At 34.5% G+C, this 13441-nt stretch overlaps 1 protein-coding gene across 5 annotated transcripts in view; it reads left to right on the top strand.

Moving 5' to 3' along the window:
• Positions 1–13000, top strand: part of SLC6A15 (solute carrier family 6 member 15) — a 37117-nt gene extending 24117 nt beyond the window's left edge. For all 5 annotated transcript variants that reach the window (XM_021528040.4, XM_021528037.4, XM_021528039.3 and 2 more), the window contains 6 exons: positions 2942–3183; positions 3289–3481; positions 4676–4868; positions 7365–7524; positions 10113–10275; positions 11634–13000. In XM_021528040.4, the coding sequence (XP_021383715.1) occupies positions 2942–3183; positions 3289–3481; positions 4676–4868; positions 7365–7524; positions 10113–10275; positions 11634–12005 (1323 nt within the window). In that variant the 3' untranslated portion in view covers positions 12006–13000. The remainder of the gene's footprint in view (positions 1–2941; positions 3184–3288; positions 3482–4675; positions 4869–7364; positions 7525–10112; positions 10276–11633) is intronic.
• The last annotated feature ends 441 nt before the right edge of the window (positions 13001–13441 follow it).

Here is a 13441-nt window from a genome sequence, read left to right as displayed (position 1 = left end):
AAAGAGAAGATTGCCATTTTCTAATATTGAAATGTCTAGTTCTGGGTTGTCAGTGCCTTACTTTGTGAACTATCATGATAAGCATAATTAAATTGTCCCTGTTGGAAAGAGCATTTTTTTTCCTCCTTTTTAGAAAATTTAAGCTGCTTACATAGTAGCCCAAAGTATTTAGTAGTGAAGTAGTGTAAGTACTCGCCACTCAGCTTTCCGTATGAATTTTCTTATGACATGACAAGATAGCAGCAGTTCTAAGCATTTTTTTTTTTACTGCCAATATTTTTGTCCAGAACATGCCTTACACAGCTTTAGATTTTCTAAATATGGGGGTGATGTTATGAATTACTATTTAGCTTGAAGATCTATATTGTGCCCACACCTATCTCAAATGCTTGCAGCTACATCTGTACTATAAGAACAGCATTTTTGAATAGTCAGAGCCACACTCAGGAATGAATAAATCTGGGCTTGCATATTGTATTGTGAAATCGGCTTCCCAACAAGTCCACTTCACAATACAGTTCAGAAGAACCCGACTATTATTTCAAAAAAGAAAGCTAAATAATAAGATAATCAAAATCAATGCACAGAGTGGCTAATGCCAGATGACAGGGTGTTGTCAGTTGTTTTGATTCCAGGTGTTTTGAGTCTGGAGAACTGTCATCCTATAAAAATGACCTTTGTCATCTCTCATATTTATGCAGTCATGCTTCACTTCACTCACTGTCAACACAAAAAAAATATAAAAACTCCCCTTGTACCCCAACACCTCTTCAGTATTTACTGCTTCTTTTTAGAGTTATACTCTAAAAAAGTTTCAGCTGGTGCTTACTTTACAGTTACATTATACTTAATTATACAAATGTTTCAACTGATCATTTAAATTATATCAGAAGAAAAAGGGTTCTTAATTTCTTATGACAGTTTCCAGTTTTGTATCAAAATTTAAGTTGTGGTTTAAATTTGAAGATAGAAGGCCTATATGCCATATGTATTATAGGTGAATATAAACCTTACAAAATATTTCCATTATTTTTTTTTGTACTTGAGCACTAATTTGGACTGTGGGTTCATGTGAAGAAATTCAGACTCCTGCACCTGTTGTTTCATTCACTCCACTGTGTTAACACTTTATTTGGACATCCAGGCTCCAAAAAGTAATGCTAAACCAATCTAGCATAAAAATTATCCAGGTAGATAGATGTGGTAGGGGAGGTAGAAGCATCTTTTTGGCCCAATTAGCTGAACAAATGACCACATTTTGAGCACAGACAATTGCAGCAAATTCCCATAGTTATGCCAGCACGGGAGAGGACTGGCACACATTGGTGCAGGTGTGAGAGTTCAAGACTAATGTAGAAGGGGAGAATTCCTCTGTTTGGCATGGCTGTTAAAGCAGAAATTCTAAATAAGAAACTTCATAGACAACCTAAAAAAAGGTATCTGAAAAGCCCAGTTAACTACTGCAGTTAAACTGTGCGATTATATGAAACTGAAGTACAGAGACTCCAGAATTTCACATACAATACCTAATAGCAAATCAGTCTAGAGTTAATTTTGAAAGTTTGGGCTACATATATCCAAAGCCATGCTACTTTTAATGGTACCAGAGGATATGTGAAGTGAGAAGTGTTTTGGTGTTTAAACCAGTTACGGATTTGTTACAGTTAAGAATGTTCCTTGCGCTCCCTCTGGTGGGGAAAGCTCTGGCATGACAGTGGCAGAGTTAGAGCTATGTGCAGTAGCCACTTGTGCATTGTAATCATCATCTAAATTTTAAGTCAGGAATATCTTTATTGTCATAAACACCTTCTCCCAATTTTATTGTATTTCATCTATATATAAGTGAATAAAGAAGCTTTCTGCTGCCTATCTGTAATAAAATATCTCCATGGGAAAGAAATATTTTATTCAAACAGACATTTTTTTCAAAATGTTTGTTCAAAATGTTCTAACAACAGCAGATGTATTTCTCTTCAGAGTTTAATAATGCTCTATGTATCTATGTAATAATAATGCTCTATAATGTATCTATGCTGATGCTTTTGAGTTTTCTTTTTATGAATAAACCTAGGCCTTAAAGAAAACAAAAGTCACTTGCATTATGGAGGCCCTGAATCAGCTTGAGCAAATATGATGTTTAATTTTGACATGTACTTCTTTAATTCTTTTTTGTGGTTCAGTATCTAGAAAAATTTGAGATAGATGATGACTCATAACTTTTTTGGTTTTGTAACAAAGGTTTTTTGTTTTTTGGAGCAATGCAGTTGATCTGAGTGAACAATACTGTTAATTTTGATAAAAGACTTAGTTGCCCCTGAAATATATGACCCATTTAACGTAAGGTTAAGTTCAAAGCATCTGACTTAAGAGATCTGACTCATGCACTATACAGCTTGTGGTAGTGAGCATTCATTTCATGTATTTTGTTTTGCTTTACATACTTGCATGTAGTAGAATTCCATATAAGCATGTGTATCTCATGTTCGCCTTCTTTTTGTACATTTGAAAATTAACAACAAAGCAACTTTAATCATACTCATTGCATTTATTAAGAGGGTTGATCAATTTAAAATACATCTTAAGTCTAACAGAAGTCAGTACATATACTGTAAATAAAAGACAGTACTGTAAAAAAAAAGTTCTCTTTCTCTCTTATTTCTCCATATAACTAGCTGCTATTTCAGTTACATAGCTCCAGTAGTTGTTGGGAACATATGTAGCATGTTTCTCCTCGATGTTTAGATAATATAAAATAAATAGAAATTCTGGCCCATAAGTTTGCCAACTTCAGGGGTCACATTCGGCTTTCATTTTACCATATTGAAAATACAATTGTAGGGGAGTATTAGCATTTTTATGATGTAGTGTTTATTCTGTTGTTTTTTTCATGTAATAGAAATGCATTTTATAGCTGACATATATTATATCTAATTTCAAACAGCTTGAAATAATGCTGGATCCCAAGGTCTGGAGAGAAGCTGCTACTCAGGTGTTCTTTGCCTTAGGGCTTGGATTTGGTGGAGTCATTGCCTTTTCAAGCTACAACAAGAGAGACAACAACTGCCATTTTGATGCTGTACTGGTGTCCTTCATCAATTTTTTCACCTCTGTGCTGGCAACTTTGGTGGTGTTTGCAGTTCTGGGATTCAAAGCAAATATCATAAATGAAAAATGTGTTATCCAGTATGAATATCCATTTATTTTTTTTTAAATTATTTTTATGGTTTATTTAATTTATGAACTAACAGACCACTCAGTTTGTTCTCTCTGTTCTATTGTGTTTTACAGAAATTCAGAGAAGATTTTAAAACTTTTGAAAATGGGCAATCTCAGCCAAGATATGATCCCACATCATATCAATTTCTCAAGCATTACAGCAGAAGATTACAATTTAGTTTATGACATTATACAGAAAGTCAAAGAAAACGAGTTTGATTCTCTTGGTTTGAAGTCTTGTAAAATTGAAGATGAACTTGACAAGGTGAGATTAAGTCTTGAATACAGAGGTTAGGAAGAAAATGAATATTTCTAAGCCTGAAGTAAGCTGTGATGTGTACCTATACAGAGTATCAGTACAGTGTTACCTGTGAGTTGTGTACCTATAAAGATCTGAATGAAAGCATGGTTGCATTACAGCTCACTTGAGGACTTTTGGGTCTTGTGTCTTAATATAGTCTTCACTGACTGATAATATATTTTGGTCGTTATGTAATTCTTCTCAGGAGGTGATAAGTTTTTTAAGCTCTGTTTTTCAGAAGAATTGAGCATGAGGGTTTTTCCAAAGACTAAACAGAGGTGTTACCTATTCAGTGTCTCAGACTGATGTTCTAGTCTCTAGAATATCTTGTCTCAAGATATTCTAGTGCTATGATACAATTACTAGATACAAATACTACTTCACTAAAAGTGAAAAATTATTACCCCCTTGTTAGGTAGCTGTTTAATGACTATCATCCTATTTTGAAATCTTACTATAAGCCAAATCTGTAACAGGAATTTCAGTTTTCTAGCTTTAGAGAGGCAATTGCAGACTGGAACACTGACTTCTATATAGTTGCACCAGCATCTGTAGATAAATTACAAAATTGATAACTTAGACATGTAAATTTTCTATACTATGGCCACTGTTTAAATTTGAAGCAGAAGTATAAAAGTTAAATCCTTTATATATGCTTACTGGAGAAAACAGAATGTATTTTGTAGTAGTCCTATATAGTAGCTGTTATGCAAAATTATCAGTGAAAGAGAAAAAGAAGTTCTGATTGGACATGAGAGGAAAATTCTTCATAACGAGTGCAATCGGCCATGGGACTAATCTCTCAGTGGAAGTGGTGGTTTCCATGTCGTGGGACACTTTTAAGATTCAGCTGGACAGGGTACTGGGCCATCTTGTTTAGACTGCTTTTGCCAAGAAATTTGGGACCAGATGATCCTACAAACACCTTCAAACCTTGTAGTTTGATTCTGTGAAAGAAATATGTTAATTCTAATCAACTTACAAATTCTCATGCTTCAGTAAATAGTATTAATTGGAAGAATTATGTATTAGATAGCAATTTCCCACTCTGCCTTCAAGAGGCAGTCAGTGACACTGTATGAACACAAAGTCAGACTTGTCAGGCTTGCACAAAAAAAAACATGAATAATGATATAATTTTTTTTCCCTCGCTGACAGGCAGTTCAAGGAACTGGTTTAGCTTTTATTGCATTTACAGAAGCAATGACCCACTTCCCTGCTTCTCCCTTCTGGTCAGTCATGTTCTTTCTCATGTTAGTAAATTTGGGACTTGGAAGTATGTTTGGAACCATTGAAGGCATTATCACACCCGTTGTTGATACCTTCAAGGTCAGGAAAGAAATTCTTACTGGTGAGTTATACACACTTTCTTTTCTCCATAGAGCAGTAAGCTACATTTTTTGACACTTGAATTTTTTTTTTTTTTTTTTTTTTTTTACATGAAGGTTTACAGAGCATTTTACAGAGCAGTAAATCACTGTATTTCAGACTCTACTTCCATGCACAGGCAATTAATATCTGCCAGTAGAATATTTTCCTGAATGTTACAGTAGCATAAACACCCTAAAACTTAAATTTTAATTCAGTTTCTGTTACAAGTGTCTGTATGGTCAGTCCTGTTGGGCTCTTTCAGAATACTTTCCATTCCAGCCTGTGTCACACGTTGGGGAAACAAAGAAAAGAGTGAAAACACATTGCAAATTACTACAAATTATTCCTGAGTAAGCCAGATGAAATCTTAATTAATAATGAAACTTTTATTATGCTAAAATCAGTACTGTAACTCTCTAGAGAAACATATTTTTCCCTGTTAAATGTTTATGAAATCTTAAACAAGATGTCTAGTTGTTTCATTTGGGATTTTTTTTTTATTACTTAAATGCCCTAAATTATTTGAGGTGTGGCATGTTCATGTAGCTTTGACTTGTAGGGATTTCTTTTCTTTGTGTAAAGCACGAGCAAAGGTGTGAAGGTTAGGTTTCTGAAAACCTTCAAGATTGCTGCAAGAGACTTGGTATGTTACACACAAATTCAGCTTTCCTGTCAATGCCTGTAAAAGGTAGGATAGAAAAGCAAATTTAAAAAAAAGGTGCTTTAATGTTATCTAACTCTATGAAGAAAAGAATAAACTCTGTGAGAGAAATAATATTACATTTTATAAGAGTTAACCCCTAATGCAGCAGAGCAACTGCTTTTTTCTATTTGCTTTCCTTACTTTACTGAGTTAATAGTGTTTGATAGATAAAAAATTCAAATTCTTAAAAAAGAGAAATTAGTTGATTTTTCAAAAGTGCTGTTATTGAAGCATTTTGGTCTGTTTGTTTTTTTAATTAAATCTTAACTTCTTGCTGAGTAACCAGTGCAGCAATTAGAAATTAGCTGTTCTTCCTAAATATTTGTGCAAGTACCATGATTTATAGTCATTACATTGGAGTAACGGAGCATTTTACAGTAATTCTTTGTTACTCTGCTTGACAAAAAAAAAAAAAAAATTAAGATAAAGAAATATTCAAGAACTGCCTTTCTCTTGTAACTTTATTAAAGTGGTGTGCATGCATGCATGATTTTAGCTAAACTCAGTTTTACTCAAAAGATTACAACTTGATAAGGTGTTTTGTTAATTAACTGAAACAAATGAAATATCTGGATTATTTTTCATGCATTACTGGTATTTAAGAAGGATTATGGCTACAATAGATTTTTTGCTTACAAGACAGAAATTCTTGTAAGCACAAAATCTTCAGAAATTTCTTTCAGAAATTCTGAAATTTTACAAAATTGTTAGCACATTTGCTGTGAGCTCTTTGGGTTCAGGGAAACCAGCTCAAATACTTAAATTTATTTTGCATTTAATAATGTCATGCCTCATGCTGAGTGGTGGAAAGTCTATAAAGACATTATAGTAATAGTTCCTACAAGGTTCAAGAAAGACTTCTACCACAGTATTTGAAACAGTGTCATTGTCTTGCTTTCAGTGATATAATCAATAATAATTTATTATCTTGGATTTATGAGATGGGTGTATTCTGTAAAGCTATTTTATATTTTGACCCAGATAAATTTAACATAATTTTGGACTACCTAGGTGCATCCTTAGCCTAAGTTCCCTGTGAAGAAAAAAAAGAGCACTTAAACTGTAAGAATCTGTCTTACTGATGCTCAGCCTGCAACTGATTCCACATTTTATTGAAATTTGATTTACTTAAGCATTAAGTCCTCTTACTGACAAATCTAATTGGAGAAAATTATATTGAGATTCATTATGCAGGATCAACCTTTCAAGAAATATATTTTGGATTGTCCCTAAAGAAGTGACAGAAATGTTGCTTAATGTACAAATACATTTAGACAGATCCTAGTAGAACTTTATGCCTTGAATGATCTTTTAGAATCAGTCTACTCAGCCTTTGTGTTTTTTAGAATCATAGAAACTTCTTTGTATTATTTTTCCCCATATTTTCATATTTTTTCTTTTTACAAGTTTGAAAAGAACTTTTAAGTTCTTTTCATTTCTGAATTCCAAAAAGTAAGCTGGTGACCAATTAACATGATGGATGATGTTTTGCCTACTGATGTTTTGCATTTACATTATGTTTAGTGAGAAATAGTCACTTGATTAATCTCTGCTGCTTAATCAGGACTGCTGTGATATGGTGATTCTAGTAATTGTAATTTCATAACTTCTCTGTTTTGTAAGAAAGAGGTAGGATTACTAGTATTCTTAAAATTGAGACCCCCTAAACAAGAAAATGTTATCAACTTTACTTTTATGAAGTAATGCATTAGTTTCTCTTTGTCCATGGAACTTTGTTTTAGTTATAGCTTGCATTTCTGTCTTTTATTCCAGTCATCTGCTGCTTGGTAGCATTTTTTATTGGCCTGATCTTTGTGCAGCGCTCTGGAAATTATTTTGTGACGATGTTTGATGACTACTCAGCTACTCTGCCCCTGCTTATTGTGGTCATTTTGGAGAATATTGCGGTCATTCGAATTTATGGAATAGAAAAGTAAGTGAAGGAAATACATCTTCCTGTCCATATCAACACTATTCTTTACAATAATTATTACTATTTTAATTCAATTGTATGAAGCATTTGCATTATACACAGAAATACAAGTAATTAGAAAGCATGCCAATCTGGTCCAGAATATAGTCTGTTGTTAAGAATAAATTTGGAGCAAGATACACTACATCAGAACAGTGTACTGAAACCCAAAGAATGATTGCAAGAGGTCAAGAAACAGGAGAATGCAGTAAAAGAGACAAAATTAAAGATTTAGAAAGGAGGCTAGATAGAAAAATATAGGGAATTTATATCAACAAAGACATCAAGAAAAAGATTTCAGAACTAACCATGGTCTAAGCAACAGATGAGGATGAGCACTTCAATTCAGTATTCCAGGCAGCCTGAGAAAGAAACAAAGCAAGCTCTAATGGCAGTAGAAAGAAAAACATTTCAGTTTATGAACTAAATTTAGTTTGGGGTGTTAGAGCAATTAATTTTTTTTACATCAGTTGTGAGAGAGGAGATGATAGCAAAAACAGGGTCAAAGCTTACTTGGAAGCAGCACAGCTGACTACGAAATAAAGTGACATATTGGGGATGGGTGAAGAGGAATGACCATAAATTCCCCCCTTTTTTTTTTTCCTTTTTTTTGGTTGAATTCATTTTATATCCAAAATCAGCAGAATGTGTTCAGTAATTGAGATCAGTATATGCCATGCTTAAAGAATAGAAGAGTTTGTATCAAAAATAACTTGCGCCATGCACAGCTTAAACAGTACATGCTGGACTAACATGTTGTAGTAATTAAAATGTCTGCAATTCCTTTGCATGAAGAAAAAGTGTGACATAGAATGAGTAGGATTTCACTTGTCTGATCTGAGTAATCAGCCAGTCATTTGTCACGATGAAACAAAACTATAAGAAAATTTAGTTTTATGGTTTCCAGACATTGATTCTGGTCTATGCAAGTAGTACTTGGTCTACTTGCTTGTTGAAGGGAGAATTCCAACTTGGACCACATTTATAATCCTGTAATTGATAATTTAGATTAAAAAAACACCATGTAGATAATCTTATACGTGCAACCAAAAGATAAAACAGATGAGCCGGTTATAAGGTTGGCAATGTCCAAGCTCCACTGTGAATGCAAGTAGACTTGCCAAAAGTCAGCAGCTAACCTGTGAAGAAGTTGATGTTTAGGCATAGCTACAATATGGTAATTCTTTGCTTATGACTCACAGTGCAGGCAGGCAATTAATGTTTTCAGAAGGGGTTCTGATAGGATACAGTGGAAAGTTAACAGCCAGGTTTCTCATTTATAATGACCACCTGAATATTCCCTCTGGAGTATTCCTCGTATTTCTTCTGATGTATGTTTCTGCAGAATATCCTTCAGGAACCAAGGAATTCAGTTTGCAAAAACTGTCAGTATCAACAGCCTCAGGTTTCCACGCTTGTGGTAGTACCAAGGATTCCCTGTAGATAAAGTTCTGTATAAATGTCTAATTATTAGACATTAATTCTTTGATCACATTGTAAAAAACCATAGCATAGCATCCAAAGGGAGGTATAGAAAAGAGACAATGAGTGAATTTCTGTAGCTAAGAAGGAAAATCTCCCACAGTGGAATCAGTGCTATAAGGAGCACGAGCTAAAGGAGACTTTTAGAAGAGGATGAGTAAGAAGACTACTTTAAAGTAAGGATAACAGATTCATGTTCAACTGGAAGAAGCACTGGAGATCTCAGAAAGAGAAGGCTACCTATAGAGGGCATGATCCATTTTAAAATTCAGCTTCCTTTTAATGATGTGTTTTAATTCAGTATAAACAAACAATAGAATGCCTCAAGCTGTGCAGGTAAAATATTTTTCTGAGAGTTTGCATGACAGAAGCTTCAAATGTGTAACTGCTTGGAAAACATCCTTCTAATAAGAGCTTTTTTGAGATGTACATTTCAAAAGGGAGTGGGACCACAAGGGAGTTAAAACAATCATTGCTTGTGCACACTCCACAGGAATTATTTATAAAATAATTCTCTGTTTCTACTGCCTCTGGAACCATGTAGTCCATCATGAGTACAAAAATAGGAGTTTTGTTCATGTCTTAACTTAAAATTTTGAGGAGAAAGGAGGCAGTTTTATAGCTTGGCAAAGTCTTATTTCAGCAGTTTATATGATGCAAACCATAGCTTATGCCTAAAGTTGTTTTTTTTTAGACTGCAGCACATGTGTGGGTTCCAAATTAATATTGCACAATCTGTAAGATGTGCTGGTAAGCAACCCAGTAGAAAATAAAAGAAAATGTAAAAAGGAATCTTATAAAAGAAAAGCAAGTTTAAATATCTTCCAGCACAGTCCAGCAAGCAGTTTACTAATTCACTGCACTGTGCAGGTATTCCTTTTGTTCATCTGGTCTGAACTACTAGTATAAGCTCTATTTTTCAGCCCATCAAGTAATTTAAATTACAGTTGTTTCTATATACACATTTTTTCCAGTGTGCTGATTCCCTCAGGTTGGACGCTATGTATCTATTATAGTGCTCAAAATCTCAGTGTCTACACTAACAATAACATTTAATCCCTTCACAGATTTATGGAGGACCTGAAGGATATGCTGGGGTTTTCTCCAAGCCAGTATTATTACTACATGTGGAAGTATGTTTCACCATTTGTATTGTTATGTTTGCTGGTAGCTAGCATTGTCCAAATGGGATTGAGTCCTCCTGGTTACAATGCTTGGATTGAAGATATGGTATGTATATAGTGTGTATGTGTATATGTAGGGTTTGTATGTATATATGCTGCCATCATCATAGAGAAACACATGAGCAGACAAAAAAATTACAATCAGAAATTCAAAATCAGTATAAATAATGACATGGTTGCTTTTATCTCAAGTAGCTGATGTAAAACCAACAGTTTTTTAATTTTAAGGAGTTCTGCTTTAAAATATAACTGATTGACATAAGCCTGTATGCTCTGGGTGACTTCTAATTTGTAACATATGATAAAGAAACTCTTAATGGTGGAAAAGGTTGTATACATTTATTAAATCTTATTTTACTGCAGAAAACAGATGATAACAGCATAAATAATTTCGGATACCACATCAGGTTTTTTGTGTCACAGTTTTTTCCCTTTGGGAACACATATCACAATGTAGGTAGCAGCTGTATTAAAACCTGTCTCTGATAATAACTTATCAGGGTAAGTGGCAAGACAGTTCTGAGCTTTGAATTAAAAAAGAAATTCAGTCAAGGGAACTCTGAAGACTTCAGCTAGTTGTAGGCTCATGAGCCCTCAGCTATTTCTACAGGCTTTTTATGCAAAATAGAGAGAGAGAAAATGTCAAGAGACATTAATGTAACAAAACTTTCCTAAATTAGCCGTGGAGGGAAGTCGCAGCAAAGACGGGTAAAGGATAAACACAGGAGGATGGCTTTACTATTGGTAGATAGTATGCCTGCCTCTATCCAGGCAACTACATGATTCTCAGAAAAATGCTCTTGCTACATTTGATTCTTGTCCTCAAAAATTACAGAGATAAATACCTTAGAATACCAAATATGCCATTCCTTTCCACGTACAAAATTTCCTTTCCATGTACAGGCAAGCGGAGCCTGTTGGCCATGGATGCAGTAGAGGTGTGGGGTATAGCAGTGCCCCAGCATTGCAGTTTACCTGATGTTTATGAAAAGTGCAGTATCTGAGATGGTTCTTGTCTAGACCAGCTATTAGCTTGCAGAACAAGGGCTGATTTTCCAGGCACAGTTACAAATAACCACTGCACACTTGTCTGTTATGGACATCCTTTAAAGCATCAGAAAGCTACAGAGAAATGTAGCAGAAAGCCTAAAGTGAAAATCTTCATTTGTATGCTGCTGAAGTTCTCTCAGAAACTGTTCCAACAGTGTTTTAGTCCTTCTCACTGGCTGAAAGATAGCAATCCTACATCTCCATGACTCTTCAAATTTGAGATCTGTAGTGATGCCCACACTGAGTGCCGTGGAGTATGTGCTTGAAAACTGCAGACCTCAATGAGGACTGCAGGTTTTTGTTTTTTTTTTCTGGTAAAAGATGTATTAATCGTTTTTCTATTGTATTTCTCAGGCTATGGAAGAGTTCCACAGCTATCCAACATGGGGAATGATTGTCTGTATATCTTTGATGGTGTTGGCCATACTGCCAGTTCCAATAGTCTTTATAGTACGCCGCTGCAACCTTATTGATGACAGTTCTGGTAGTTTGGCATCTGTATCCTACAAAAGAGGTCGGATAATAAAGGAACCTGTTAATCTGGAGGGAGATAATACAAGTCTGATTCATGGGAAGAGTCCAAGTGAAGTGCCGTCTCCAAATTTTGGCAAAAACATATATCGAAAACAGACTGGATCGCCAACTCTGGACACGGCTCCCAATGGACGTTATGGTATTGGCTACCTGATGGCAGATATGCCTGACATGCCAGAGTCTGATTTGTAACCACAGAAAAAAAGTGCTGTTTGTTTCTTCTCTCACTGATCACGGCCCTGCTGTGAGAAGTGCTCAGTGTCACTTACTAGGGTGCAATCTCAGGTGCTCCATAGTGACAGTCTTTAAAATATCATGACTGTATGTACTGGTTGAGAAAATTCACGTTGGATTAATTCTCTGAGTTTTTATTTGCACTGAAGGAAACATTCAAATGCAATGGCAGCCTACATCTGCCAGCATAGCCAAGAATTTGATTTTTTAATTAACTTCTAAATTAAAAGTTTGTATTTTTGAAGCCCAGGTCTCACTCAAATGATAAAATATTTCTGAGGTTATATCATTGAAAATCAGTTTTTTTCTGATGAATTTCAGGTTGAATCCCAAGTATTAATGGTGAGCTCTGTAGTAGTTCACCAAACCTGTGTTTGTGTAAACACCTGTATATACCTTATGTAGATATGCTGTACTTATTTTATTAGCACTGATAATTACTTAGGCTATTAGCTGAATAAAAAACAAACCTGCGAACTATTTTCTTATGTAATAGCTGTATAGAGCAATAGTATTAGAAAATCAAGGAGTAGACTTATAGAAAGGTGATCAAAGATTCCCTGTTCACTGGGGACTGCGTAAACTGTGGCTGTATATTTTGTGTAAAATATTTGCTTTTTCAGTGTGAAAACAATGTTAGAGTGAGTCACTCCAAGAATCTTAAGGATTGTGCAGATTCTGCATTTTTTTCTATGCTGTGTGCCTAAAAAAGACCTTGATATTTATTGTGGTTACAAGATTACATATATATTATATTTATATAATATACTTGTAATGTAAATATGTATATTATTCTGTATGTAATCATTTCAAAAGTTTTAGCAAGATGGCTTTTTTAATTAGTCTCCTTCAGTTTTGCTTCTGTTTTGTGCAGATAATTTTTTTCAGTCGGTAATTGTTAAGAACTGTATGGCATTACATTTTAACCTACAAATAAAGAGATTGATAAGGTATTTCTCTGTGATATCCTAATGCAGCCTATTTTTTCCTCATCTGGACTACTTGAAAGAATGACATTTACTAGATAACTAGAGATGCTAAAACAACCTGAAAACAAAAAATCAGTCATAATAAACTTTTTGACAGGGCTGTTTACTGTGAATACAGGAGGTGATACAGCACAAATTCTGTGGTTTTTTTACCTCTAATAAGCAAAGACCTTACATTGTCCCAGCATCAAAGAATTAGATTAATTTATTTGAGGTAAATGCAAGTCTCTGAAGCTCTGTGTCTCAAGATGACAGTTTTGAGTATGTCAATATGGAAAAGCTATGATAAATAAATGGAAAGAAACAACTTGATAAAATTCCTTATGGATAACTCTTTTGTCACGGGAGAATAATCTCAGATAATTTTCCACTCACTTCTAACCTGAGAGCTTTTGAAATAATTTC

The sequence above is a fragment of the Lonchura striata genome, chromosome 1A, assembly GCF_050655825.1.
Source record: "Lonchura striata isolate lonStrDom1 chromosome 1A, ASM5065582v1, whole genome shotgun sequence".
In the NCBI taxonomy this organism is placed as follows: Eukaryota; Metazoa; Chordata; class Aves; order Passeriformes; family Estrildidae; genus Lonchura; species Lonchura striata.
This window is presented reverse-complemented; position numbering and strand designations above follow the sequence as displayed.